Genomic DNA, 26556 nt, shown 5'->3' with positions numbered 1-26556 from the left:
CTCTCAGCCAAGTACCTGAAGGGCACGCTCAATGTTTTGGCGGATGCCCTCAGTCGGGGGGACAAGGTTCTGCACTCAGAATGGACCCTCTCCCACCAGGCGTTGGACCGCCTTTGGGTTCAAGTAGACAAGCCTTGCATAGATCTGTTTGCAACGAGATTCTCCACCAGGCTTCCCCTTTTCGTCTCACCGTTCCCGGACCCTCTGGCGTGGGCGGTGAACGCGTTGGATCTGGATTGGTCAAATCTGCAGGCGTATGCTTTTCCTCCGTTTTGCCTGCTAGGGAAGGTAGTAAGAAAAGTGGATCTGGAAAAGCCAGCGCTGGTGCTGGTTGCTCCTCTTTGGCCCAGCCAGCACTGGTATCCGGACCTTCTGCGGCTGGCAGTGCGCCCACCCATTCCTCTAGGCGTTCGAAGGGGCGACCTGTTACAGCCCAGGTCAGGGGTCCCGCACGAGAATCCGCAAGCGTTGCAGCTTCACGGCTGGATTCTGTCAGAATCGCTCTGCGTCGGGCCGGGGCCTCGGCCACAACTTTGAAACTGGTACAGAAAGCACACAGAGACTCAACTAGCTCCGTTTACTCTTCTCATTGGGCTGCATGGGCCAAGTGGTGCTCTGAGAATAAGGTTCAACATCTTTCCCCAAGGTCCATGGAGGTAGCCAACCACCTCTCTTGGTTGGCTAGTAGGGGGGTCTCTCCTTCTTCACTGAAAGTTAGAAGGTCTGCGATTTCTTCCACTCTTAGACAGCTCGGTCGCAAGATCAATCTTGACGGTGTCATTTCAAGCGTGCTTAAGGGAGCTGCCCTTGACGCAGCTCTCTCAAGATCACAGCTCCCTGCCTGGGATCTGTTTGTGGTTCTCTGTTTCCTTGCTTCGGAGGACTTTGAGCCGTTCCGGTTGGCTAGTTTACCTAATTTGACGAGAAAAACTCTGTTTTTGGTCTTGCTTGCCACGGCTAGGAGGGGTAGCGAGGTGCACGCACTTTCTGGTCTCGCTAAAGATATTTCCCTGGAGAGGGATGGCTCCTACTCTTTGAGATTTACGTCTAATTTTCTCGCTAAAAATCAAAAGCCCGGTCAGGCTTCGCCTTGCATTCGTATTCCACCCTTGAGCGATATACTCGCTCCTGGAGACCCCGATCTGTCAAATTGTCCTGTCAGGGCGTTAAGCAGCTACCTGTCTAGGTCTTCGCCGATTCGCTCGGAAACTCAGAAATTATTGTTTATATCCCTCAACACTGTGCGAGCGAAGGATATCTCGAAGGTCACCTTGACTAAATGGGTTTCACTGACCATTAAGCAAGCGTATGGATGGTGGCAACGCCAGTCTGGCGAGGTCAGGGCGGTGCTTCCTCTTACGTCAGCCAGGACGCACGAAGCGAGGGCTTGGGCGTCTTCTGTGGCCGTGCTTCGCTCAGGGCGCCTATCAGAGGTCCTGGCGGCGGCTTATTGGAAATCTGAGGACGTGTTCATCAATTTTTATTTGAGAGACATTGCTGCAAGGCGGCAAGATGGCAGTGCGGCTTTGCCGGCTCTCGTGGCTGCAGGGCAGGTCCTGCGGTCTTAAGTTGGTAAGTACCCTCCTCCTATAGTAGCAATCTGCTATATGTGAGTTGGGTAAGATATGTAATTTAATTAAAAATTTTAGTAATAAATTTTCATTTGATTAATATACTTACCCAACTCACATCGTTTATTCCCTCCCGCCTCCCCGCTGTGGGGGGTATGGGGGTCTAAAAAAGTAGTGAGTTGGGCTTCGTGTAGAATGACAAGATGGCGGCATATGCGCGCGCATATGGAAGGCAGCCTCCCTTACGGGCTGGCCTGGATACCCTTACGGGTCTCGGTCACTCTTTTTTAGAGGCGTCTTCCTTGTTGCTAAGGGGACGCGTACAGCGATATCAGCACTGAACTATGGGTTAATTGCTATATGTGAGTTGGGTAAGTATATTAATCAAATGAAAATTTATTATTAAAATTTTTAAGTATTTACATCTGTAGCCTTTTACGAACGTTATCAGAAAAACAAGGGAGATAACTAGCCTTTTCTGTTCGGCAACACACAACTTAACGTTGGGCTTTTCTCGGAAACTATAAAAGTGACCGGGCTCAAATTTTATGTGAACGTGACTCATTGTGTTGTGAATAGCAATTTCTTCCTGTCCATCTGATGCCTCATATAATATTCAGAACTGCGAAAGTGACTCGATCGAGCGTTTGCTCTTCTTGTTTTGTTTTTTTGTTGTTGTGCATGTTGCTTTCGCGGAAATCCGCAAAATCGCAAAGATTTGGATTGCCTATGTTAAGACAACTGTTTATTCTCTTCTTTTTTCTCCCCACAGCTGGTGTGCGGGTACGCCCACACCTTGGCTCTGTCGGACGAAGGGGTGCTGTACTCGTGGGGAGCCAACTCCTACGGGCAGCTGGGCACGGGGAACAAGGCCAACATGATCACTCCCACCAAAGTGACCAGCTCCCTTGAAAGGTGCCAGTTGATGTAGGGTGACTTTTGTGGTTTTCCGCTTGTGTAGGCTTTAACTGTTACACTGTTAGTTGCTGTTACAGTTACTGTTACTGTTGCATGAAGCTTCGCCGCTTTGAAGGCAGGATGGCTTGGATACTAAAAGACTGATCTTAATGCTTGACCCTTTTTGCTGCCTGTAGGACGTCAGCTGACGTCCTGTGTAAACTGCTTTACATGTAAAGAAAAAAAGGCCTAATTGTTGTGACCTATTGCCGCTAACTCGCTGCAACCTTACCACAACCTCGCCACAACCTCGGGGTAGACTAATCTACAGCGAGGTTGCAGCGAGTGGGTTGTCGCGAGTTTGCAGTGAGTGGGTTGTCGTGAGTTTGCAGCGAGTGGGTTGTCGCGAGGTTGCAGCGAGTAGGTTGTCGCGAGTTTGCAGCAAGTGGGGTGTTGCGAGGTTGCAGCAAGTAGGGTGTCGCGAGGTTGCAGCAAGTGGGGTGTCGCGAGGTTGCAGCGAGTGGGTTGTCGCGAGGTTGCAGCAAGTGGGGTGTCGCGAGGTTGCAGCAAGTGGGGTGTCGCGAGGTTGCAGCAAGTGGGGTGTCGCGAGGTTGCAGCGAGTGGGTTGTCGCGAGTTTGCAGCAAGTGGGAATTGTCGCAAGTTTGCAGCGAGTGGGTTGTCGCGAGGTTGCAGCGAGTGGGAACTGTCGCAAGTTTGCAGCGAGTGGGTTGTCGCGAGGTTGCAGCGGTTGGGTTGTCGCGTGTATGTCGCGAGGTTGCAGCGAGTGGGTTGTCGCGAGGTTGCAGCGGTTGGGTTGTCGCGTGTATGTCTCGAGGTTGCAGCGAGTGGGTTGTCGCGAGGTTGCAGCGGTTGGGTTGTCGCGTGTATGTCGCGAGGTTGCAGTGAGTGGGTTGTTGCGAGGTTGCAGCGGTTGGGTTGTCGCGTGTATGTCGCGAGGTTGCAGCGAGTGGGTTGTCGCGAGGTTGCAGCGGGTGGGTTGTCGCGAGGTTGCAGTGGGTGGGTTGTTGCAAGGTTGCAGCGGTTGGGTTGTCGCGAGGTTGCAGCGGTTGGGTTGTCGCGAGGTTGCAGCAAGTGGGTTGTCGCGAGGTTGCAGCAAGTGGGTTGTCGCGAGGTTGCAGCGGTTGGGTTGTTGCGAGGTTGCAGCAAGTGGGTTGTCGCGAGGTTGCAGCGGTTGGGTTGTCGCGAGGTTGCAGCGGTTGGGTTGTCGCGAGGTTGCAGCGACTGGGTTGTCGCGAGGTTGCAGCGACTGGGTTGTTCTGCAACAAACCTTTTAATAAACAAGGACAAAGAAGCAACCACAAAAAACACTGTGTGGGTTGTATTCACGTATACATAAGGGCACAATGTAAGTTGTCAGTACTGGTAATGCAGCATACACACATTTACTGGCAGTGAAGTGATTAAGGGCTGTTGACCATTGCTTGCAATCTGCCTGGGGTACTTATTTTCTCCAGAAACCCCCAAAAACCTTGGAAAACCTCTGAAAACCCCATCTAACGTAACTAAATTTATCTTCAAAGTTAAGAATTTGACATGCCTGTGAGAAGTCATGCCTGATTCATGCTACATGCATCCTAATTAATGTGTTAAAAGCCGGATTTTCGACGAAGTCGATGCAACAGTTTCAATGCAAGGGAGGTAACTCTTGTTACTCGAAAGCACAAGTATTGATGACGTCATGTGATTAGTGCTTCCGCTCGTTCGTAAATCCTCGCACAAACACAAAAATAAAGCCATGAACAGTGCAAGTTGCAGATATAAGTCATGTTTTCAAACAAATATTTCACAAAACATGATCTAAGGACGAATTTTCTTAGGTTCTGATGAAGTTTTCAGGGGTTTTCGGGTTTTTTAGGGTTTTTCGGAGACAAGTTAGTACCGTCTGCCTGCATGGTTTTGAAATTCATCAGTGCATCAGGTGACATCCAAAAGTAAGAGGATAACTGTTAAATCATGAATTGTGATTATACGTTATTAGCGCGGTCTCGGAGAACAATGACTGTCTCGATCTGTGTAAAATGTCATATTTTGTTCAAAAACGCAAATAACATTTATGTATCGATCGAATTCCTTTCAGGTACAATGACTTTGTTGTTGTTTTGACGATTGAACGAGCACACACACACATGCAATCAAACACATAAGCTTCATATTTGGGCGTTTCAGGTTGACCGAAACTTCAAAGGAACTACAAAACACACGTCATGTACTGAACTTTGTTGTTGTTTTGACATTGAACAGCACACACACATGCAATCAAACACATGACGTACGTGTGTTTTGTAGTTCCTTTAAAGTTTCGGTCAACCTGAAACGCCCAAATATGAAGTTTTGTAGGCCTCTGACGTCACATGGCTCAAAGAAGGGAAATCCAATGTCCAATCGATACATTGTTGGTTGATGATCTTGAGCTTCCTTACGCCAGGAGGATGTATGTGAATAAGAATTTCAAAATCATCATGTATAACTTTTGACTGCCTGCGGAGATAGTGTCTAACCAAATATGTAGTTACAATAGCATGTGAAAATGTCTGGCTTTGATGCACACAAGAGACAAATTGTGGCACATTGATTCAAAGAATAAACTGATGAAAATAGTAAATACACGTACATGCATATTAAACCCTTGCCCTCACAAACAGGAAAGAGCAAAAATAAGTGATGGGTAACTGGTGGGGAAAAAAGTGCATGCTAGCGACCTTCCCGTGGGCACAAGACACAAAACTTACACTCGGATACCAGTAAGCATGGCTATAAAGTTTCGATTTTGAATCTTGTTGTGGTCTGATGGTGATAATAATATAGCGCTTTATCCTACATACGTGAGAGAGACACCCGTGAGATAATAATCGTTCAAATCACATGTGTGTATATCATGTAAATGAGGTCTTGTCAAGCAAGTCTGGCAGGGACCTGTTTTTCCACTGCTTATGATGCCAAAGTCACCGAGACAAACGTCATTATAGAAACACAAATTGCGCTCGCTAATTACCTTCGATGAATCTTTAGAACTAACACGTCATGCCAAACTTTCAGAGTGACGTTTCTTTGCTTTGACGTAATAGATTGCACGAGGCTTTGAGAAGAGATTGAGGTTCCAATACAAGCGTCTTCAATTTAGCTGCCTCGAATGCAGGACATTTTCAGTAAAATACACGTAAGTACAGTATGTAGGATAAACAGAATACTACATGGCTTGCTGTGTCGTACCAGATTTACACTCGTTGCTTTTTCAAATAGTGAACAGCTCACTTTCGCTCGCAGTTCAATATTTAAAAAAACAACTCGTGTAAATCTGGTACGACACAGCAAGCCATGTAGTATTCTCTATGTTCACCGCCGAATGGCAGTCTCATGGCGCTTTACATTAGACATTAAAATTTAACATTTTACATATAAAAAGTTTTCTCGTAAGAAATAAAATACAAGCATTAAAAACAATTTATATATTTTATTTTCTCAAGAACAAACGACTCCTTGCGTGGGTGAAAAAAAAGTCACATAAAGCAGCAACATTTAAATAATAGACTTTGCCGCTGTTTTCCCGACTGTTACTGCACGTGTTGGTGTTTCTCTTTCCCTCCTCCATCCCTTGCCTCTCCCCTCCCCTCCCACCCTCTTTCCTCCTCCCACCCCCCCTCCTCATGCCATACTGTCTTCACATTTTTCATTTCATTTGTTACCCCCCGCGGGTTAGGGGGAAGAATTTACACGATGCTCCCCAGCATGTCGTAAGAGGCGACTAACGGATTATGTTTCTCTTTTTACCCTTGTTAAGTATTTCTTGTATAGAATATAGTCAATTTTTGTAAAGATTTTAGTCAAGAAATGTTAAGTCCTTTGTACTGGAAACTTGCATTCTCCCAGTATGGTCATTCATTGTACTACGTTGCAAGCCCCTGGAGCAAATTTTTGATTAGTGCTTTTGTGAACAAGAAACAATTGACAAGTGGCTCTATCCCATCCCCCCCCCCCCCCCCCCCCCTTTCCCCGTCGCGATATAACCTTGAACGGTTGAAAACGACGTTAAACACCAAATAAAGAAAGAAAGGTAATTGTGAGCATGAGAATCTAGCGTAATTTTTACTGGAACATAATAGGGCAGCACAACTTTATGCACAGGTCTAAACCAAATGATTGAGTGCATATCACACCCTATAATTAAGAAATGAAACAAAAGAATATAAGAAAGACACACAGAAAACAAGAACAACAACAACAAAAATATATAAACATACCCTTCTTGATTTTGTATTTATTCATCAATGAATTTGTCATCCTTTTGAACAGATTCATTGAGATTGCTGCTACCCACTATTCCCATGTGTCGACGGCCATGACCCAGACCGGCAAGGTCATGATGTGGGGTCAATGTCGAGGTCAGTCCATCACAGCACCGATTACCACAAGGTTTTCCTGTGTTGATGACGTGTTCGCTGCCTTCTCCGCTCCGCCCGTCACGTGGCGTGTGTACTGTGTTGGTAAGTGGCTGCTCTGTCTGTGCATGAGTGTGCATGTGTGTTTGTCTTTGTCCATCAAAATGTGGAGGTGTTGACTTTGCATGAAAATGTTTTTTGTTTTTTTTCTAAAATGGCTCTTGGTCTCATATACAGTGGAACCCCCCTTTTAAGACATTAATCACCCCCCCCCCCCAGTATCTCAAGACTGCCGTCCATTTAAGAACCTGTTTTTGGCTCACGTAAGTGTAGCCTATGCGATGCTAACTTTTGTCTGTCTGTGCGTGCGTGTGTGTGTGTGTGTGATAGAAACTTTAACATTTCCGAGTCTATGGATAAAGCTCCCATAAGAAGATTACGTCTCGGTCAAAAGTGTTTGAAGTGTGTGATAGAAACTTAACATTTGAAGACGTCATATTATGACGTAAGAGGGTTAGACTTCAGCGAAGGAATTACTGAAAGTCTCGGTCATTGTTATTGTGAGCGGGCCGAGACTAGTTGGCAGATCTAGTCGGTCTCGCTTTCCTGCACAGTTTCACCTATGCTTACTGTGTGTGGTGTGTGTGTGTGTGTGTGTGTGTGTGTGTGTGTGTGTGTGTGTGTGTGTGTGTGTGTGTGTGTGTGTGTGTGTGTGTGTGTGTGTGTGTGACGGAGTGATTGAGTTTGTGTTACTGTTTGTCGATTTCTTACGTGAGCCTTGAAGGCTTGTTTCAGATGTTCTGTTCACAACCTCTGTAAATTTATTCCCATTTTATGATCCCCTCCTTTTTCAGACTGAATTTTCTAAGGTTTTTTTTCGATCTTAAAAGGGGGGGTTTCGCTGTACATGTATTTGGTTTGTGAAATGATAATTTATGTACTGGACAGTAATTGTCAGAACTGTTTTTTCTTTCATTTCAGACCTAGTGAAAGGCATCCGAGTAGCAGACAGCATTGCAGCTGCTTTTGACGATACTGTGAGTTTTGTCAGTCAGTGTCGGAGCATGATTCTCATTTCTTCCAGCTTAACAAAATCAAAAAACAAGAAAGGTAGGTTGTTGGAACGTTTCTTATTGACAAAACAATACATTCACAGATATTTCGACCCAACGGTCTTTTAAGTGAACAGACGAACAAATATTCACACAAAACTTATCTTGATAGATCAGTTTTCGCCCACTCGTCAGGAAGCCGAGCGAATGAATCGTTCCAAACAAACGTTCCAACAACCTACCTTTCTTGTTTTTTTATTCTGAATTTTGGAACGTTGGCAGTCTCTTAGTTTTTGGATTTTTTTTCTCCAGCTTAACAACATTCTTTTTACTAATGCATTTCATCTCTGTACAGATATAAACAAAACAATGAAGAGTTCCCAGTTCCCCAACCAACCCTTTCCCCCCCCCCCCCCCCCCCTCCTCCTCCACCAAGAAATCGACAAACAGTAACACAAACTCAATCACTCCGTCACACATACACACAAACACACACACACACACACAGTAAGCATAGGTGACACTGTGCAAGAAAGCGAGACACTAGATCTAGATCTGTCTGTCTGCATGTAGCCTACTTACAGGGACACGACTGCCAACTAGTCTCGGCCCGCTCAAAATAACAATGACCGAGACTTTCAGTAATTCCTTCGCGTGACGTCTAACCCTCTTACGTCATAATGTGACGTCTTCAAATGACGAAATGTTAAAGTTTCTACCACAGACATACACACGCACGCACACACGCACGCACAGACAGACAAAGTTACGATCGCATAGGCTACACTTACGTGAGCCAAAAAGGAGACAAAGAAAAAAATGTTGCAGAACAGAAATTTCCTGTTTCGGTGATAATGACTCATTCAGGCATGCATGTAATCCTCAACAACCAAATGAGTTTACTCGCTGACTTTGATACCCAATGATAATACACAAGACAAATTAACAAACTTGCCTACCTAGCTAACCTAGCTAACCTAGCTAACCGACCTAGTTGGCCGACCTAGTTGGCCTAGTGGTAAGGCGTCCGCCCCGTGATCGGGAGGTCGTGGGTTCGAACCCCGGCCGGGTCATACCTAAGACTTTAAAATTGGCAATCTAGTGGCTGCTCCGCCTGGCGTCTGGCATTATGGGGTTAGTGCTAGGACTGGTTGGTCCGGTGTCAGAATAATGTGACTGGGTGAGACATGAAGCCTGTGCTGCGACTTCTGTCTTGTGTGTGGCGCACGTTATATGTCAAAGCAGCACCGCCCTGATATGGCCCTTTGTGGTCGGCTGGGCGTAAAGCAAACAAACAAACAAACAAAATACCTAGCTAACCTAGCTAATTTGTTTGGCCTTGTGGCCGGAAACTAAGAATTATTTTGGGGTGGGGTGTATTTGTCTGTGCTAGCATCTTTGTGTGTTAATTAGCTTGGAATTAATTTAAAGTCGTCACGAAAACAGCTTGTGTAAAAAGAAAGCAGTCTTGTCCATTTGTCATGATACTTGTTTATATTTGTGTCAAATTGGTTTTCCAGGAAACCAGTGATCTTCGTTTTTTTATCGAGAACAAAGAAATCCATGTACACAAGTCGATCCTCAAGATACGCTGCGAGCACTTTCGGTCCATGTTCCAGTCATGCTGGAATGAAGATGAGAAAGAGTAAGTGTGTGTGGAAACATAATGAGTTTACCTTGATAGAAGTTTAGTATGACTAGTTTAAAGGTACAGCGGAACCCCCCGTTTAAGACCTTCAAAAAGCTGAGAAATTCAGGTCTTAACCCCTTCACTGCCCACCCCGTATATAATACGTGGTCATTTTCAGTTTGTCGTACGCCCATAATCATACGTGGGATTTGTGTCAACAACATTTCAGGACATTTCTGAAAACTAAATGGGAGGTAACCACTGTCCAACAACTTGTAGGGGTTCTAAACACAGTTCTTTCCCATAGACCGTTCGGATAAGTTGCTAAAGTTGCTACCACGTGTTGAAAATGCTGTTGTACTGTGGCAGTGAAGGGGTTAAAAAGGAGGGAGTCTTAAAAAGGAGGTACACTTACAGAGCTTATGAACAGAAAGTCTGATAAAGCAAGGTCTTAAAATGGGGGAAGTCTTAAATCGGGGGGGTCTTAAAAAGGGGGTTCCACTGTACCCACTTTGTTCTTCTTCTGCGTTCGTGGGCTGAAACTCCCACGTACACTCGTGGGTTTTTTTTGCACGAGTGGAATTTTACGTGTATGACCGTTTTTTACCCCGCCATTTAGGCAGCCATACGCCGTTTTTGGAGGAAGCATGCTGGGTATTTTCGTGTTTCTATAACCCACCGAACTCTGACATGGATTACAGGATCTTTTTCGTGCGCACTTGGTCTTGTGCTTGCGTGTACACACGGGGGTGTTCGGACACCGAGGAGAGTCTGCACACAAAGTTGACTCTGAGAAATAAATCTCTCGCCGAACGTGGGGACGAACTCACGCTGACAGCGGCCAACTGGATACAAATCCAGAGCGCGCTACCGACTGAGCTACATGCCCGCCCGTACCCACTTTGTAAATCCCCATAGGGTTTTGCTTGGGATAAGGGCAACCACTTGGACACATACCAACTTTTTTAAGCCTGGTTACTTTCTGTACAGAGTGGGCATTTTTTGCTGAATTAATTTCATAACTGACACCGGACCCATCATGCCATGTCAACCTGCAAAATTAATTCAACAAAGAAACTCAAAATTCCCACTCTGTACAGAAAAAAAGCAGGTCATTGATTTTAGGTATGTGTTCAAGTTGAATGATGTAGTTATCCCATGTAAAAAGCATGGACAGATCTGTGCATGATGGTCTGCATGTTTGTTTGCATCAAAGGAGACGGATGTACATGTATTTTTAAAATATAGGAATTCATATGGATATTGTTTTTGTTTCGTGTGAGACAATGTGCATTCCATGAAGCTGTTTCTAAGGCCAAAACAAAAAATAGGTGTGGTTACGGTAACATAGCCAAAAAAATAGGGTAGGAAGGTAGGCAATCACTTTTTTTTTTTAACTTTTTTTTCTAATGTGTACAAATTGACAGGGAAATAAGTGTGCGACTCGGGCGATTTCGCTTTCATTGCGTTTTCTGCACTCGTTTTCTTTTTTTTTCTTTTTTTTTTTGACAAATGTAATAAAAAGTTATAGGGTCGGCCCCTAAAAATAGGGTAGGTCGGGTTACCGTAACCACTCCTATTTTTTTTTTAGGCCTACTGGTTCTCTCCATGGAGCATCATGTCATGTCAGAATACTTTTTTTGATGTCTTAGTTTATGTAAACTATGTAAACCAATGTACCGTGCATGAGCTTTGGTTTGAAATATTAAGATATGTACCTGTTGTCTTTTTGTTTAAATTCTAAACTAATAATAATAATACGAGAATTTATAAGGCGCACATATCTCACCACAAGGCGACTCAAGGCGCACAATATATAGTGTGAACCACAATTTAATGTGCTCTCCGCGCTTTACATATTAATTTCTGCCGTGTGAGATGGAATTTTTTACACAATCTATCACGCATTAACATCGGCCAGTAAATCTCAAGCCATTACGGCGAATATTTACTTTTCACGGCCTATTATTCCAAGTCACACGGGTATTTGGTGGACATTTTTTGAGTCACTTGAGAAAAAGTGACTCTATGTAATCGGTCAGTGTTAGTCTGTCCGGCCGGCCGTCCGGCCGGCCGTCCGGCCGGCCGTCCGTAGACACCACCTTAACGTTGGACTTTTCTCGGAAACTATCAAAGCGATCGGGCTCATATTTTGTTTAGTCGTGACCTCCAATGACCTCTACACTTTAACGATGGTTTCGTTGACCTTTGACCTTTTTCAAGGTCACAGGTCAGCGTCAAAGGAAAAATTAGACATTTTATATCTTTGACAAAGTTCATCGGATGTGATTGAAACTTTGTAGGATTATTCTTTACATCAAAGTATTTACATCTGTAGCCTTTTACGAACGTTATCAGAAAAACAAGGGAGATAACTAGCCTTTTCTGTTCGGCAACACACAACTTAACGTTGGGCTTTTCTCGGAAACTATAAAAGTGACCGGGCTCAAATTTTATGTGAACGTGACTCATTGTGTTGTGAATAGCAATTTCTTCCTGTCCATCTGATGCCTCATATAATATTCAGAACTGCGAAAGTGACTCGATCGAGCGTTTGCTCTTCTTGTTTTTATCTATGCCTATACATTTTTGCCAGGGTAGACCCTTTTGTCAATCGTGGGATCTTTAACGTGCACACCCCATTGTAGTGTACACGAAAGGACCTCGGTTTTTCGTCTCATCCGAAAGACTAGCACTTGAATCCACCACCTGGGCTAGGAAAGGGGGGAGAAAATTGCTTACTGATGTTTTTGTTTTTGTTTTGTTTTTCTCCGTCTTTACACCTGTTCCTTTGTCCCGTTGTGCTCTCACACCGCCCCGTCCCTGCACTCGCTGCTCCAACCATCTCTGAATTTCGTTCCGCTGCCAGTCTTGTCGATTTTACAGACGCTCCATGGGGGGGATGTCGGGTCGCTGCGGTAGACTACCCTCGGAAGATGACACTGCACTGCTTACTGATGTTATATCTTGTTGTTTACAGCTGTATCGAGATCAACCAGTACCCCTTCACCGTATACAGAGCCTTCCTGCAGTATCTCTACACAGACTGCGTGGATCTCCGTCCCGAGGAAGCCATTGGTTAGTTGGGCTGATGGGGTCTATGTCGACCAAAAGAGTGGGATTCCCTGTTGGTGGAGTTTCTGTAGTTCCTGTATACAGGGAATCCCACAGGGTGGAGTTTTTTAATAAAACTTGCAAACCATACACGAATTTCTGAGAAATATCAAAAAAAGATTGAAAAACATCAAATTCTACCGATGTTGCTCAGCATCACATGACTTTCAGCGATATCAGCGAAACGCTACAGGAACTTCTTCTTGTCGTTAGCTGAAACTAAACCCTGTGGTATTTCCTGTATACAGGGAATCCACCTACAGGAACTCCACCTACAGGGAATCCCACTCTTTTGGTCGACATAGACCCATCAGCGTTAGTTGGCCAGATTGCTACAGTGAGACCCCCTTTTTAGACCCTCCAATGGGCGGGGATGTAGCTCAGTCGGTAGCGCGCTGGATTTGTATCCAGTTGGCCGCTGTCAGCGTGAGTTCGTCCCCACGTTCGGCGAGAGATTTATTTCTCAGAGTCAACTTTGTGTGCAGACTCTCCTCGGTGTCCGAACACCCCCGTGTGTACACGCAAGCACAAGACCAAGTGCGCACGAAAAAGATCCTGTAATCCATGTCAGAGTTCGGTGGGTTATAGAAACACGAAAATACCCAGCATGCTTCCTCCGAAAACGGCGTATGGCTGCCTAAATGGCGGGGTAAAAAAACGGTCATACACGTAAAATTCCACTCGTGCAAAAAACACGAGTGTACGTGGGAGTTTCAGCCCACGAACGCAGAAGAAGAAGAAGACCCTCCAATTTAAGACCCCCTTCCTTTTAAGACCTGATTTTTTCCGATTTTTAGAAGTCTTAAAAAGGGGGTTCCACTGTACATGTATTCTCTTTATGCCGTGGGTATTGTTGGAGAGGATCATGGGTCAAAGGGGGTTGGTGGGTTTGAAGTGTATTTTGAAGTTCAGGTATACCAAAGTGTAGGACTGAAGGAAGGGGGACACAAGTGGATTCCTAATAGATGATGCTGGAAAATAACTCTGTCGGGATTTTCAAGCAGTGTGGCAGATTATAAGAGCCCATCTCAGGAAGACCCCCCGCGGGTTAGGGGGAAGAATTTACCTGATGCTCCCCAGCATGTCGTAAGAGGCGACTAACGGATTCTGTTTCTCCTTTTACCCTTGTTAAGTGTTTCTTGTATAGAATATAGTCAATTTTTGAGTCACTTGAGAAAAAGTGACTCTATGTAATCGGTCAGTGTTAGTCTGTCCGGCCGGCCGGCCGGCCGTCCGGCCGGCCGTCCGTAGACACCACCTTAACGTTGGACTTTTCTCGGAAACTATCAAAGCGATCGGGCTCATATTTTGTTTAGTCGTGACCTCCAATGACCTCTACACTTTAACGATGGTTTCGTTGACCTTTGACCTTTTTCAAGGTCACAGGTCAGCGTCAAAGGAAAAATTAGACATTTTATATCTTTTCTCGGAAACTATCAAAGCGATCGGGCTCATATTTTGTTTAGTCGTGACCTCCAATGACCTCTACACTTTAACGATGGTTTCGTTGACCTTTGACCTTTTTCAAGGTCACAGGTCAGCGTCAAAGGAAAAATTAGACATTTTATATCTTTGACAAAGTTCATCGGATGTGATTGAAACTTTGTAGGATTATTCTTTACATCAAAGTATTTACATCTGTAGCCTTTTACGAATGTTATCAGAAAAACAAGGGAGATAACTAGCCTTTTCTGTTCGGCAACACACAACTTAACGTTGGGCTTTTCTCGGAAACTATAAAAGTGACCGGGCTCAAATTTTATGTGAACGTGACTCATTGTGTTGTGAATAGCAATTTCTTCCTGTCCATCTGATGCCTCATATAATATTCAGAACTGCGAAAGTGACTCGATCGAGCGTTTGCTCTTCTTGTTGTAAAGATTTTAGTCGAGCAGTATGTAAGAAATGTTAAGTCCTTTGTACTGGAAACTTGCATTCTCCCAGTAAGGTAATATATTGTACTACGTTGCAAGCCCCTGGAGCACATTTTTGATTCGTGCTTTTGTGAACAAGACACAATTGACAAGTGGCTCTATCCCATCTCCCCCCTTTCCCCATCGCGATATAACCTTTAATGGTTGAAAACGACGTTAAACACCAAATAAAGAAAGAAAGAAATCTCAGGAAGTAAGTGTATGACTAAAGGAAGGGGGACACAAGTGGATTCCTAATAGACGATGTTGAGAAATAACTCTGTCAGGATTGTCAAGCGGTGTGGTAGAGTAAGAGCCCCTGAGATGGAGGTAAGCTTTTCAAAGTGATCGAGGCCAAGCAAACAGCACGCTGCTGGCTGGCTTTAACCTGCGGTCGGGAGGAACACCTAACTCTGGTGTGTATGTTGTGCAGTGTGCGCTAAATATGATACCCTCAATTTTTGTTGAAAAATATGCATATTGGGCTTACAATTTGCCACCAACATCTTGCCAATCATTGGCAGTGATTATAATAAGCACGTGTGTTTTCCTAAACTCCAATGACCTCAAGCCAAACCCACTTGACCTCGGTCAGTCTTCTTCTTCTTGTCGATCACACTTATAATTGTCAGGCCAGACAGTACAGGGAAACGAATGATGCTGTCTTCTCTGCAGGTCTTCACCTCGGTTAGTGAACACTGCGGGCTAGGGATCATTGCCACAACGAATCTTGAACTCCGATAAGCATATTTTTATTTAGTATTTAGGGTATCATATTAAGTGTAAACTGTATAACATACACATCATAGTTGTTTGTCTTGTTGGCAGGTTCAAGCTGGTCAGCAGCGCGCTGTTTGCCTCGCCTCGATCGCTTTGAAGAGCTTCCCTCAATCTTTGGGACTCTTACTCTGCCACACTGCTTTAAAATCCGGACAGTTATTTGCAGAAAACGTTGCTTTCTGAGTTACCGCTCAGCAACAGGGGACTATAGAAGGGAAACAATTTAGCTCAAGAACTTTGTGCTTGATAAGCTATTGTGTGCTTGTCTCCCCTGTTTCTTTATAACATAAAGGTTGATACTGTTTTTTTTTGGTTTTTTTTGGGTTTTTTTTCTTTCTCTTTTCTTCTTCTCTCTCTTCTTTTATGTATTTTTTTTATTTTTTCATCCTCTTTCTGCTTGTCCCGACGCTTGTTCCTTCTCCCAGTATGCTTCCACGCCGCCCCGTCCCAGCACTCGCTGCAACATCCACCCCTGAACTTCGTTCCGCCGCCAGACTTTGTCGAATCAATGAGCACCCAGTGTTTAAAGGTTGATACCTACTTTTGTTGTTGTTTGTTTTGGGAGGGGGGGGGGGGGGGGGCAGGACTCACTGAGGCTAGTCATGAATGTTGCCGGAAAGAACAGATTCAAACTTCTTTCAGTGAACAAAAAGGATGAACACAATCTATCAGTACGTTCTGCAAGTAGAGACACAAATTGTGAAACAAGCAAGACCACTTCCAATCTCCATTTAATGTTATGCCTCTTATTGCATAATACCCATGAAGACTGCTTCCACACTCACACATAACTTTCTTTTATCATTGTCTTGAATGCATCCTGTGTTTTATTATTTGGTCTAAATTATAATCCAGTGCACCCCATAGCATGCAATACCACCTTTGCGACACACAAAAAACATAAATAAACCAAACAAGCAACCAAAACAGAAATAAAACTCACAATGCCCCCCCCCCCCCCCCCCCCCAAAAAAAAAAAAAGAAGATTATTTATACTTTACTTGTGCGGAGAACTGAGTGGACAACAAAGGACTGAGTGCAGGACAAAGGAGGACATGCTTTGAAATACAGAGAAAATTACACCTCATAAAGGAGGGAGTCTCAAAACAGAGGTACATTTGCAGAGGTGATGAACAGAAAATCTTTAAAAAACAAACACACAAGGTTTGAAAAGAGCTGAAGTTTTAAAGAGGGGGCTGGGGGGGGGGGGGGTGTCTACAGGGTGGGTTCAGTTGTGCTGTTTCATTTTGTGACAGAAATGTTAAAAACAAGTCGCGTAAGGCGAAATTACTACATTTAGTCAAGCTGTGGAACTCACAGAATGAAACTGAACGTAGTCCGCCGCTAGTGCAAAAGGCAGTGAAAGTGACGAGCCTGTTTGGCGCGGTAGCGATTGCACTGTGCTTCATAGCACGCTTTACTGTACCTCTCTTCGTTTTAACTTTCTAAGCGTGTTTTTAATCCAAATATATATTTATATGTTTTTGGAATCAGGAACCGACAAGGAATAAGATGAAATAGTTTTTAAAACGATTTCGGAAATTTAATTTTGATCATAATTTTTTTATTTTTAATTTTCAGAGCTTGTTTTTAATCCAAATATAACATATTTATATGTTTTTGGAATCAGGAAATGACGAAGAATAAGATGAAATTGTTTTTGGATCGTTTAATAAAAAAATTAATTTTAATTACAAGTTTCCGATTTTTAATGACCAAACTCACTCATTAGTTTTTAAGCCACCAAGCTGAAATGCAATACCAAACCCTGGCCTTCGTCGAAGATTGCTTTGCCAAAATTTCAATCAATTTAATGGAAAAATTAGGGTGTGACAGTGCCGCCTCAACTGTTACAAAAAGCCGGATATGACGTCATCAAAGGTATTTATCGAAAAAAAGAAAAAAAACGTTCGGGGATATCATACCCAGGAACTCTCATGTCAAATTTCATAAAGATCGGCCCAGTAGTTTAGTCTGAATCGCTCTACACACACACACAGGCAGACAGACAGACAGACAAAAAGACAGACACACACACACAGACAGACACACACACACACACACACACACACACACACACACACACACACACACACACACACACACACACACACACACACACACACATACACCACGACCCTCGTCTCGAATCCCCCCTCTATGTTAAAACATTTAGTCAAAACTTGACTAAATGTAAAAAACAGAAAATGTGCAGCAAATCTTGAATCTGACTGTAAGCTCGCGGCCTTCTTTAATTAAGCACAAAGTTGACTTTGTGAAGACTTCTTTCTGCAAATTCAGTGCCAAAGCTTCGTTCAGCAAGCTTCGCAAAGTAGACTTTGAGAAGTAGACTTTGTGAAGTAGACTTTGTGAAGTAGACTTTGAGAAGTAGACTTTGTGAAGTAGACTTTGAGAAGTAGACTTTGTGAAGTAGACTTTGTGAAGTAGACTTTGTGAAGTAGACTTTGGGAAGTAGACTTTGAGAAGTAGACTTTGAGAAGTAGACTTTGAGAAGTAGACTTTGGGAAGTAGACTTTGAGAAGTAGACTTTGAGAAGTAGACTTTGAGAAGTAGACTTTGAGAAGTAGACTTTGCGAAGTTAATATGAGGCTTTATGTTTGCAGGCTTGCTGGACCTGGCGAATGCGTACTGCGAGGAGCGACTGAAGCATAAATGTGAGGAGATCATTTGCCAGGGCATCTCTGTGGAGAATGTTGCCATGCTCTACGCTGCCGCCATCAAGTTTGAAGCCAAGGTCGGTTGTTGTTGTTGTTGTTGTTGTTGTTGTTGTTGTTGTTGTTGTTGTTGTTGTTGTTGTTGTTGTTGTTGTTGTTGTTGTTGTTGTTGTTGTTGTTGTTGTTGTTGTTGTTGTTCATCTCTGTGGAGAATGTTGCCATGCTCTACGCTGCCGCCATCAAGTTTGAAGCCAAGGTCGATTGTTGTTGTTGTTGTTGTTGTTGTTGTTGTTGTTGTTGTTGTTGTTGTTGTTGTTGTTGTTGTTGTTGTTTTGTTGTTGTTGTTGTAAGAAGGAATATTTTGTAAGGGTGGCTCTGTGATGAAAATCAAATACAATGGTACCTGAAATGAAAGGACAGTCTTTTCGGGCCAACAAAATGTGACCCTACATATATATTTTATCTTAGGCCAAACAAAAAAAATTGTCTGTTTAGGGTAACATGACCAAAAAAAGTAGGGTCGGTAGGTAGGTAGGGTTTTTTTGTTTTTTTGGTTTTTTTGTGTGTAAATTCACTTCTTATATTTGATGAATACATGTTTCAAAACTAACGTATAAATAAAACAGAGAGAAAGGGAGAGAAAGAAACGCCAAATGTCTCTTTTTAGCATTTTTACCTCTTTTTTTTTCTTTCTTTTTTTTGAAATCAAAAAAAAGTTTTTGGGTCGGCGCCAAATCGATAGGGTCGGTCGGGTTACCCTAAACAGACAATTTTTTTTTTTTGGCCTTACATACCTGAGAGAGACCACCCATATGATAAATAAACCATCTCTTCACACGTGTGTATATCGTTAAATAAGGTCAGGTCAAACTAGAGTGGGAGGGACCTAATTTTGTACTGCACATGATGAAGTCACCGTGACAAACTTCATCATTGAAACCCAACTTTCGCGTTTGCTGTTTCCTCTTGAAGAATTTTGATAACTTTCATGTGACGCTATGATTCCTATTGTGGCGTCTTTTTGCTTTTGACGACAACAATTTCACATAGCTTTGGAAGAGATCGAGTTTCCAGGAGACTTGTCAATTTGGACACTTCGACTTCGGGAAGTTTTCAGCAGAAGGCAAGCAAGTACAGAATGTATGAAGGCTCCCGCTCGCATTTCAATATTTGAAAAAACAACCTAGTGTAAACCTGGTTTTACACAGCAAGCCATGAACAAACAGACAGTGTGACCTGTTCACACTCTATACACCCTCACGATCCCTCCGCTCCTCTGTAGACACTAGAATATTCCGTCTATCTTCTTTTAGTCGCAAACAGCACGGCCAGAGAGCCTTCTCCCACTCTGCTGCCGTTGCGTGGAACTCTCTCCCTTACTCTATCCGACACTGCCAAACATTCTGTTCCTTCAAATCAAACCTTAAAACACACTTCTTCACCCAGTATTTTGATTAATTTTATTTCAACATGGTGCATTTTTGAATCAGGTGTTTGAATGTTTGAATGTTTTGCCTGTGTTAGTATGCTTGCAGATTGTATTGATGTAGTGTTTAAGTTTCGTTGTTCACTTGTGTGCTGAATGCTGCTGCACATGCTTTTGCTTTGCTTTGTATGTATTATGTATGTTTGTCATTGTAAAGCGCTTTGAGAACGTAAAGCGCTCTATAAATCTCCCATATTATTATTATTATTATGAAGTATCATCTATTGGTCAGACAATTGACAAAAGAGCAAATTATTGTGTCCTCATTGAAAGGCGTCCTCTGATCAGAGGGGGCTCCCATCACAGTTATTAGTGTAGCTTCATGCTGTGAGCTTCTGTGTGAGGTAGATACATGTATTATTATGATGAAGAGCTTATATAGCGCGAACCACAATTAACTGTGCTCTCCGCGCTTTACATATTAATTTCTGCCGTTTGAAATGGAATTTTTTACAGACAGACAGACAAACAGACATTTTTTACACACAATATATAACGCATTCACATCGACCAGCAAACCTCAAGCCTGTTAGGCAAGCCTTCACCTTTCACGGCCTATTATTCCAAGTCAAACGGGTATTTGGTGGACATTTTTATCTATGCCCATACAATTTTGCCAGGAAAGACCCTTTTGTCAGTCGTGGGATCTTTAACGTGCACACCCCAATGTAGTGAACACGAAGGGACCTCGGTTTTTCGACTCATCTGAAAGACTAGCACTTGAACCCACCACCTAGGTTAGGAAAGGGGGGAGAAAATTGCGGCCTGACCCAGGATCGAACACGCAACCTCTCGCTTCCGAGCGCAAGTGCGTTACCACTCGGCCACCCAGTCCAGTATGTATGCATGCTGTGAGTGTGGGTGCGTGTGTGTTGTTTACTTTCTTGCCTGCTGTTTGGGGCTAGTGTTTCTCGACAACTGTTGAGCCCTCACCTTTACAATGCTCGTGCAATGCTTCTGCCACCCAGTTTGAAGTCCTGAACATACACCTATGGTGATTTATATGAGGGTTTGCATGGGAAGGTAGGTATCTTTAAGTTACATGCACATCACTTGCAGAAAACAGTGTGAACTTTAGCGTTGTAAATTCAAGGATGTCTTTCTACTGCAATCTAGGACTCTGAACTTGGACCACTTGCTCTTGAAAGCATAAAAAGTCATTTTGATTAACATTCAAGTTATGGAATGAACTGCAATGTTTCTTTTATTTACGTGAGGTTCAGAAGGAAAACGTAGTCGCCGCCATTTTGAGAATGAAAGTGACAAACAAAGGGAGACAAATATGGCAACCGAAAGTATGCGTTTTCCTCAACCAAAAACACATTCGACAAAATTATGCTCAATTTTGAAGCTGATTCCATCGATTAATTTTACTCGAATTATTCCTTGTTTTGATAAAATTAATTTGTATCAAATATAACTCAATCGCTTTGAATTTACAACACTAAAGTTGGACATTACCAACAGTGTTTTTCTTTGTGTCACCCAAGTAAAATATGACTGTGTGCAAAAAAAAAGAGAACTTGCTTTATGTCCTACAGGCTAAATATTTCGCCTCTTAAAGGTACTGCAACCTGAACTTGTCACATCCAGGTGCACGGAGCCCCTGGGGCTTTTAGTCATACCTCAGGCAGCTATCCTTTGGAAGAACTACCAAGTTTCATTGACTTGCACCCAAAGAGTCAAGAACTGCGACTTTTTTACGAATTAATTTCGTACTCGGACCCGGCTGGTCTTGGCCTATTTTTGGATCTAAATTTAGATCAGGTAGATCACCACATCATGCACACAAAGACACGTCACTAGCAAACTATGTCAGACGTCATCATGAGTTTGTGTAAAACAAAATGGAGGCCGGAATCACTCAGTTGAATCGAACTCCAACCAAACACCACGTAATAACTAGGTTAATTTATGCACTCGCGTGAACAAGAAACTGTCGAGCTTCACAGATGTCGTCGTTGGGTAGTTTTGGGTTTGTTTTACTACCATAGGAGGATTTTTGAACTGTAAATAGGATCCCGCAGTGGGGCACTGCGGTTATGAAATTAAAGGCCCCTCCTTTTTTTGGAACCGCAGGAGCTTTCTAGTTTGCTGTTAGGTAGATTTTTGGTTCCTCTTTCCTGTCATGCTCTCTTTTTCTTCATGAATTCTTTTCTTTTTTCTGCCTTCTTGCTCATTCACCTGTATTTTTTCCAAAAATCTCTTCTCTTGCCGCTTGTCTCGCGATTCATGTATAGTTTAATCTGTTAGTGTTCTGATGTAAGTCCAGCAGTAGATAGGTTAAGCCTATTTTAACATACTGGAAACTGGTAATCTTCCAGTAGGTATTAATTTAGTTTTACTAAAGCCTGCTGGGACACAAGTAATGGGTTAGTGCATTTGTAAACAGGAATCGCTTGACAAGTGGCCCCCTTCATCCCCCCCTTCCTCGTCCTGATATGGCTCTGCGTAGTCGGCTGGACGTTAAGCAACAAATAAACAAACAAACAAACAAACTGTAAATGCACTCAGCTGCAACAAAAACGCAAAACGAAGGCTGTGAGCTGCACTGTGCCTTTATAAGGACAAGATATGGGTTATATGATTAGAGTTTTACACCCTCACGGCTTTTGACGCGATACACAAGTGTATGCGTGTTTAGGCAGTATCAGCCATCTGCACTTGTGGCAGAATGACCAAGATCTTTTACGTGCCATTGTGGTGACACGGGGGTGGGACATGGCTTCCATCTCTGGGTCTGCACATAAAGTTGACCTGTGTCCGTCCCGACCCGAATTTGAAACCTGCGACCTTCCGATCACAAGTCCGTGCTCTACCAACTGAGCTACTGGGCCCCCAAAAGGGTCACATGCATATGTCCAACCATTATCAAAGTGTTGGTGGAAACTTTGTTTAACCTGTGTCGTGCTGTGGCAACAGAGAAACATCCACATTCCACCCCTAGCATACCACCCAGGAAATAAAGAAGAAAAGGGAAGAAATGAACAGAAAATGGTGAACAAAGAAAAAAAGAAACAAAAGACGAAAGAGAGAAATGAAAGTAAACGCATTAAGAAAAACCGCATATAACTAAAAACAAGTATGAGAACAACAAAAAATAAGAAGAAAAAAAGAAAGAGGATAGAAAGGAGAAAAGAAAGAAAGAAACAGAGAAAACAAGAGGCGAAGCCTTCAAGGCTCACGTAAGAAATCGACAAACAGTAACACAAACTCAATCACTCCGTCACACATACACACACACACACAGTAAGCATAGGTGACACTGTGCAAGAAAGCGAGACACTAGATCTAGATCTGTCTGTCTGCATGTAGCCTACTTACAGGGACACGACTGCCAACTAGTCTCGGCCCGCTCAAAATAACAATGACCGAGACTTTCAGTAATTCCTTCGCGTGACGTCTAACCCTCTTACGCCATAATGTGACGTCTTCAAATGTTAAAGTTTCTACCACAGACATACACACGCACACACGCACAGACAGACAAAGTTACGATCGCATAGGCTACACTTACGTGAGCCAAAAACTTGACACGCACACGCACACACACATACACACACACACACACACACACACACAAATGTATTGTTTACAAGTAAAATGACTATATCTAAGAATAGAAATACAGACACACACACACCACCACCACCCCACCCCCCCCCCCCCCCCCCCTCCCCAAAAAGAAGAAAGAGAAAGTTGACTCCATGACAAAGTTCACCAGCAGGACAATGCACAGCAAGGCAGAATTTATGCCTGGCCCAGATCAAAGGTGTACCCGGGCCCCGCTCGCCGCCTGCCGCACGGTAACAGGCAGTCAAGGAGAAGCGATGATGGCTTTCTGCACTGGTTTGTTGGCCATGTCGGCGCACTGGCGCGTGACCTAATTTGCTTGCGGTCATTAATCGAACATACGGCTTCCCCTTCCGACTTGTGGCGTGCAGGTTAGAGGCAAGGAGAAAGGGGGAAAGGGGAAAAGGGGGGGGGGGGGGGGGGATTAGGGGGGAGGGATAGAGTTTTTAGAGGAAGATTCAGAAGATGAGAGGGAAATCACAGCTATCGACGGTCTCTGTTTTCAAATCCTTTTTGGAAGTTAGACAATTGTTTGCAGGTTAAGGGTAGGGAGAAAGGGCAAATTACGTTAAAAACAATTCGGTTATGTCCGGAGTTGCATTACAGAGCCCCCACCCCTGAAGTGTTGAGTGGCCAAAATTGGGTTGACGTGTTGTTAATGATGAAGTGAGATATATATGTATGCCCCTATCTTTTCATCTGCGGGAGAAAATAAAAACATCTCTTGTAAGTTGCTGCGTGCATAGCTGTATACAAGTCTTGATCTTCACCGATGTTGTGCGGCAAAGTAACTCAGCAAAGGATTTCTCTTGTTGGTTGAATAGAATATTCACCACAGGGGAAACCCTGTTCGTTGCTCACTAATTCTTCTCCGCATCGCACAACTGAGGGTTAACGCTGACTTTGAAGTTGTATTTACACCGAGAATTCATCAACCACTGACGGGTGAACTGATTAAACCCGGGTCAGACGTATAGTGGTCTATGATGCATACTAATTCAGAATTATGCGCGTGAAGTTGTTGGCAAGGCTGTCAAGGCGTCATACATCAAAGCCTACTTGCTCGGCATCATTCACTGGGTTTTAAATGGACCTTCCCCCACCCACCCCTCATCATTGCATGGTTGTTGTTGTTGTTGTTGTTGTTGTTGTTGTTGTTGTTGTTGTTGTCCTCCTCCTCCTCCTCTGAACAGGGCTTTTTTTTCAGACACTGCACCTCTCTCAGCTCTTTCAAACAACAGTTGAAAACTTTCTTTTTCACACAATATTACACCAACCCGGCCTAAGGTCTTTTCCATTCCATTTCTGCACGTTCTCCTCTCCCTTAAAGTTGGTATGATTGTTGAAAGTGTGCGTTGGGTATGTGTGTATATATAGTGTGTATAGCATATGAATATTGTGTGAACAGTACATGTGGTGATTTTTGTCCGTATGGTTAATTGTCTTATGCAGGCTGTACATTTAATTGTTCTATTTCAAGTTGTATATGTTCTTTTGTAAAGGGCCTAGAGCCATAGGTTAGGTACTTAAAAATGTCCAGTTATTATTATTATTATTAAAAATCACAAACATTAGTCTATAAGACTACCTCGGACACCTTACCCTGGATAGGTCCAGAAAATGGGTTTCACAGAACGTGTAGGTGTACGAGTAACGTCATCAAATGTAACTTGTGCGTCCTACATTTGCCAAGCTAGGCAACACGGCGTGTGAAATGGATTATAGAGCGCCACCGTACTCAAGACGGATATGTTTATTTCCAAATTGTCTTTGACAATACGATTTCAGCATAGTAAATTATCACACAACACGACTATTGTATGTACTGAAAGTTGAGTGTGGATGGATTTATTTGCACTGAGGAGAGAATTCCTTGCCACACATGTTTTAGTTAAAGTAAATTCTGAAATTTTCCAAAACAAATAAAAGATCGTTGCACAATATCGCCCCCTCCCCCAACCAACTGTCCTGTGTTTGCAGCAGATAAGAGCTTTGTTTCCACGGACTTCTCATTTAAGGCAACGTTTTCAGATCTTGATCTTTTTCCACATTTGAGTCCGTCAGTTTAAGCGGACACGTAAAAATGCAAATGAGTTTAAGACTCATAACCTACCTGAGAGACGAAAGCGTTGATTGGACATGGCGTGAAATGGGTCACGAGATCAAAGCAAGAAAGACGCTGATTGGACAGGCTGCGAAAGAGGTCACGAGATCACGAGATCACGAGATCAAGAAGAGGGCCCACAAGGGATCAGGGAACAAATCAATCAACTCGGTGGGATTTGTGAGGTTGCCTGAGACCTGCTGTGGCATGTCTGGGCTTTTTGTCGTCTGCCGTGAATTGTGTTCATTGAAATGCATTGCTGTCCCAAGACACTCCCTCCTCCAGAGATCCCCCCCACACACACACACACACGCACACACCTCTCCCTTTACTGCACGCCACGCCACTCCACTCCTTTGATTGTTCGTCCGCGATCAGTGGTGACAGTTCGTACTAATCCATCATTGAGAATGTTGTTTCTTTATTGTAAGAATTATTTAATAACGACACTTTCATACGGCAAAATATGACCACAGAAATATACCAGTCAACAAGAATCCTCGGCAACTGAATTATGTCAGCATAACAGTAAGTTAGCTAGTATGTTGTTTCTTTATTATAAGACAAAATATGACCACAGGAATGTACTAGCCCACACACATCCTCGGCAACTGAAGTATGTCTGCATAACAGTAAGTTAGCCAGTATGTTGTTTCTTTGTTGTAAGTTTATAAAGACACTTTCATAAGACAAAATACCGCAACACGGTGGCCCAGTGAGCGGGAGGTCGTGGATTCGAACCCCGGCCGGGTCATACCTAAGACTTTAAAATTGGCAATCTAGTGGCTGCTCCGCCTGGCGTTTGGCATTATGGGGTTAGTGCTAGGACTGGTTGGTCCGGTGTCAGAATAATGTGACTGGGTGAGACATGAAGCCTGTGCTGCGACTTCTGTCTTGTGTGTGGCGCACGTTATATGTCAAAGCAGCACCGCCCTGATATCACCCTTCGTGGTGGACTGGGCGTTAAGCAAACAAACAAACAAAAATAAGACAAACTCACCCCAGGAATGTACTAATCCACGCAAATCCTCGAAAAGTGAATTATTTCTGCATAACAGTAAGTTTGCCTGGTTTTTGCTTAGACTACAAGTGCACTTACTTGAAAGTTTCTCAAGCCAAGCCTTTTAGATAGGTCCCTCTGGTCCTCTTTGTGGCAATGGATGTAATAATTAATTCGCACATTTGATTGCAGCAGACTGTGGGGCACACTGTTAACTGAAGTGTTTCACTTTTGAACACACTTTTTGTAACTAGTTGTATACACTTTGTGAAATACTCTATGATAATTCTACTGGCAAAAGTAGCTCACGTGGTAAACATTTGATAGTCTTTACCTTGTGTGCTACTTTTTTCCCCAGAAGAA

The 26556-nt window shown here is 43.4% G+C and overlaps 1 protein-coding gene across 14 annotated transcripts in view; it reads left to right on the top strand.

The window, feature by feature from the left end:
- Nucleotides 1–26556, top strand: part of LOC138945936 (RCC1 and BTB domain-containing protein 1-like) — a 69642-nt gene that overhangs the window by 26180 nt on the left and 16906 nt on the right. For 11 of the 14 annotated variants that reach the window (XR_011449138.1, XR_011449137.1, XR_011449132.1 and 8 more), the window contains exons 8-13: nt 2344–2498; nt 6781–6971; nt 7848–7903; nt 9439–9563; nt 12529–12626; nt 17980–18110. Coding sequence is in view for 7 of the 14 variants with exons in the window: in XM_070317460.1 (XP_070173561.1) it covers nt 2344–2498; nt 6781–6971; nt 7848–7903; nt 9439–9563; nt 12529–12626; nt 17980–18110 (756 nt within the window). In the remaining 7 variants the exon portion in view is untranslated. The remainder of the gene's footprint in view (nt 1–2343; nt 2499–6780; nt 6972–7847; nt 7904–9438; nt 9564–12528; nt 12627–17979; nt 18111–26556) is intronic. The other 3 variants (XM_070317462.1, XM_070317464.1, XM_070317467.1) reach the window with 1 other exon arrangement.

This window comes from Littorina saxatilis, linkage group LG13, assembly GCF_037325665.1.
Source record: "Littorina saxatilis isolate snail1 linkage group LG13, US_GU_Lsax_2.0, whole genome shotgun sequence".
Lineage (NCBI taxonomy): Eukaryota > Metazoa > Mollusca > Gastropoda > Littorinimorpha > Littorinidae > Littorina > Littorina saxatilis.
Note: the sequence above shows the minus strand (reverse complement) of the source record. Positions and strands in the feature narration are given on the sequence as shown.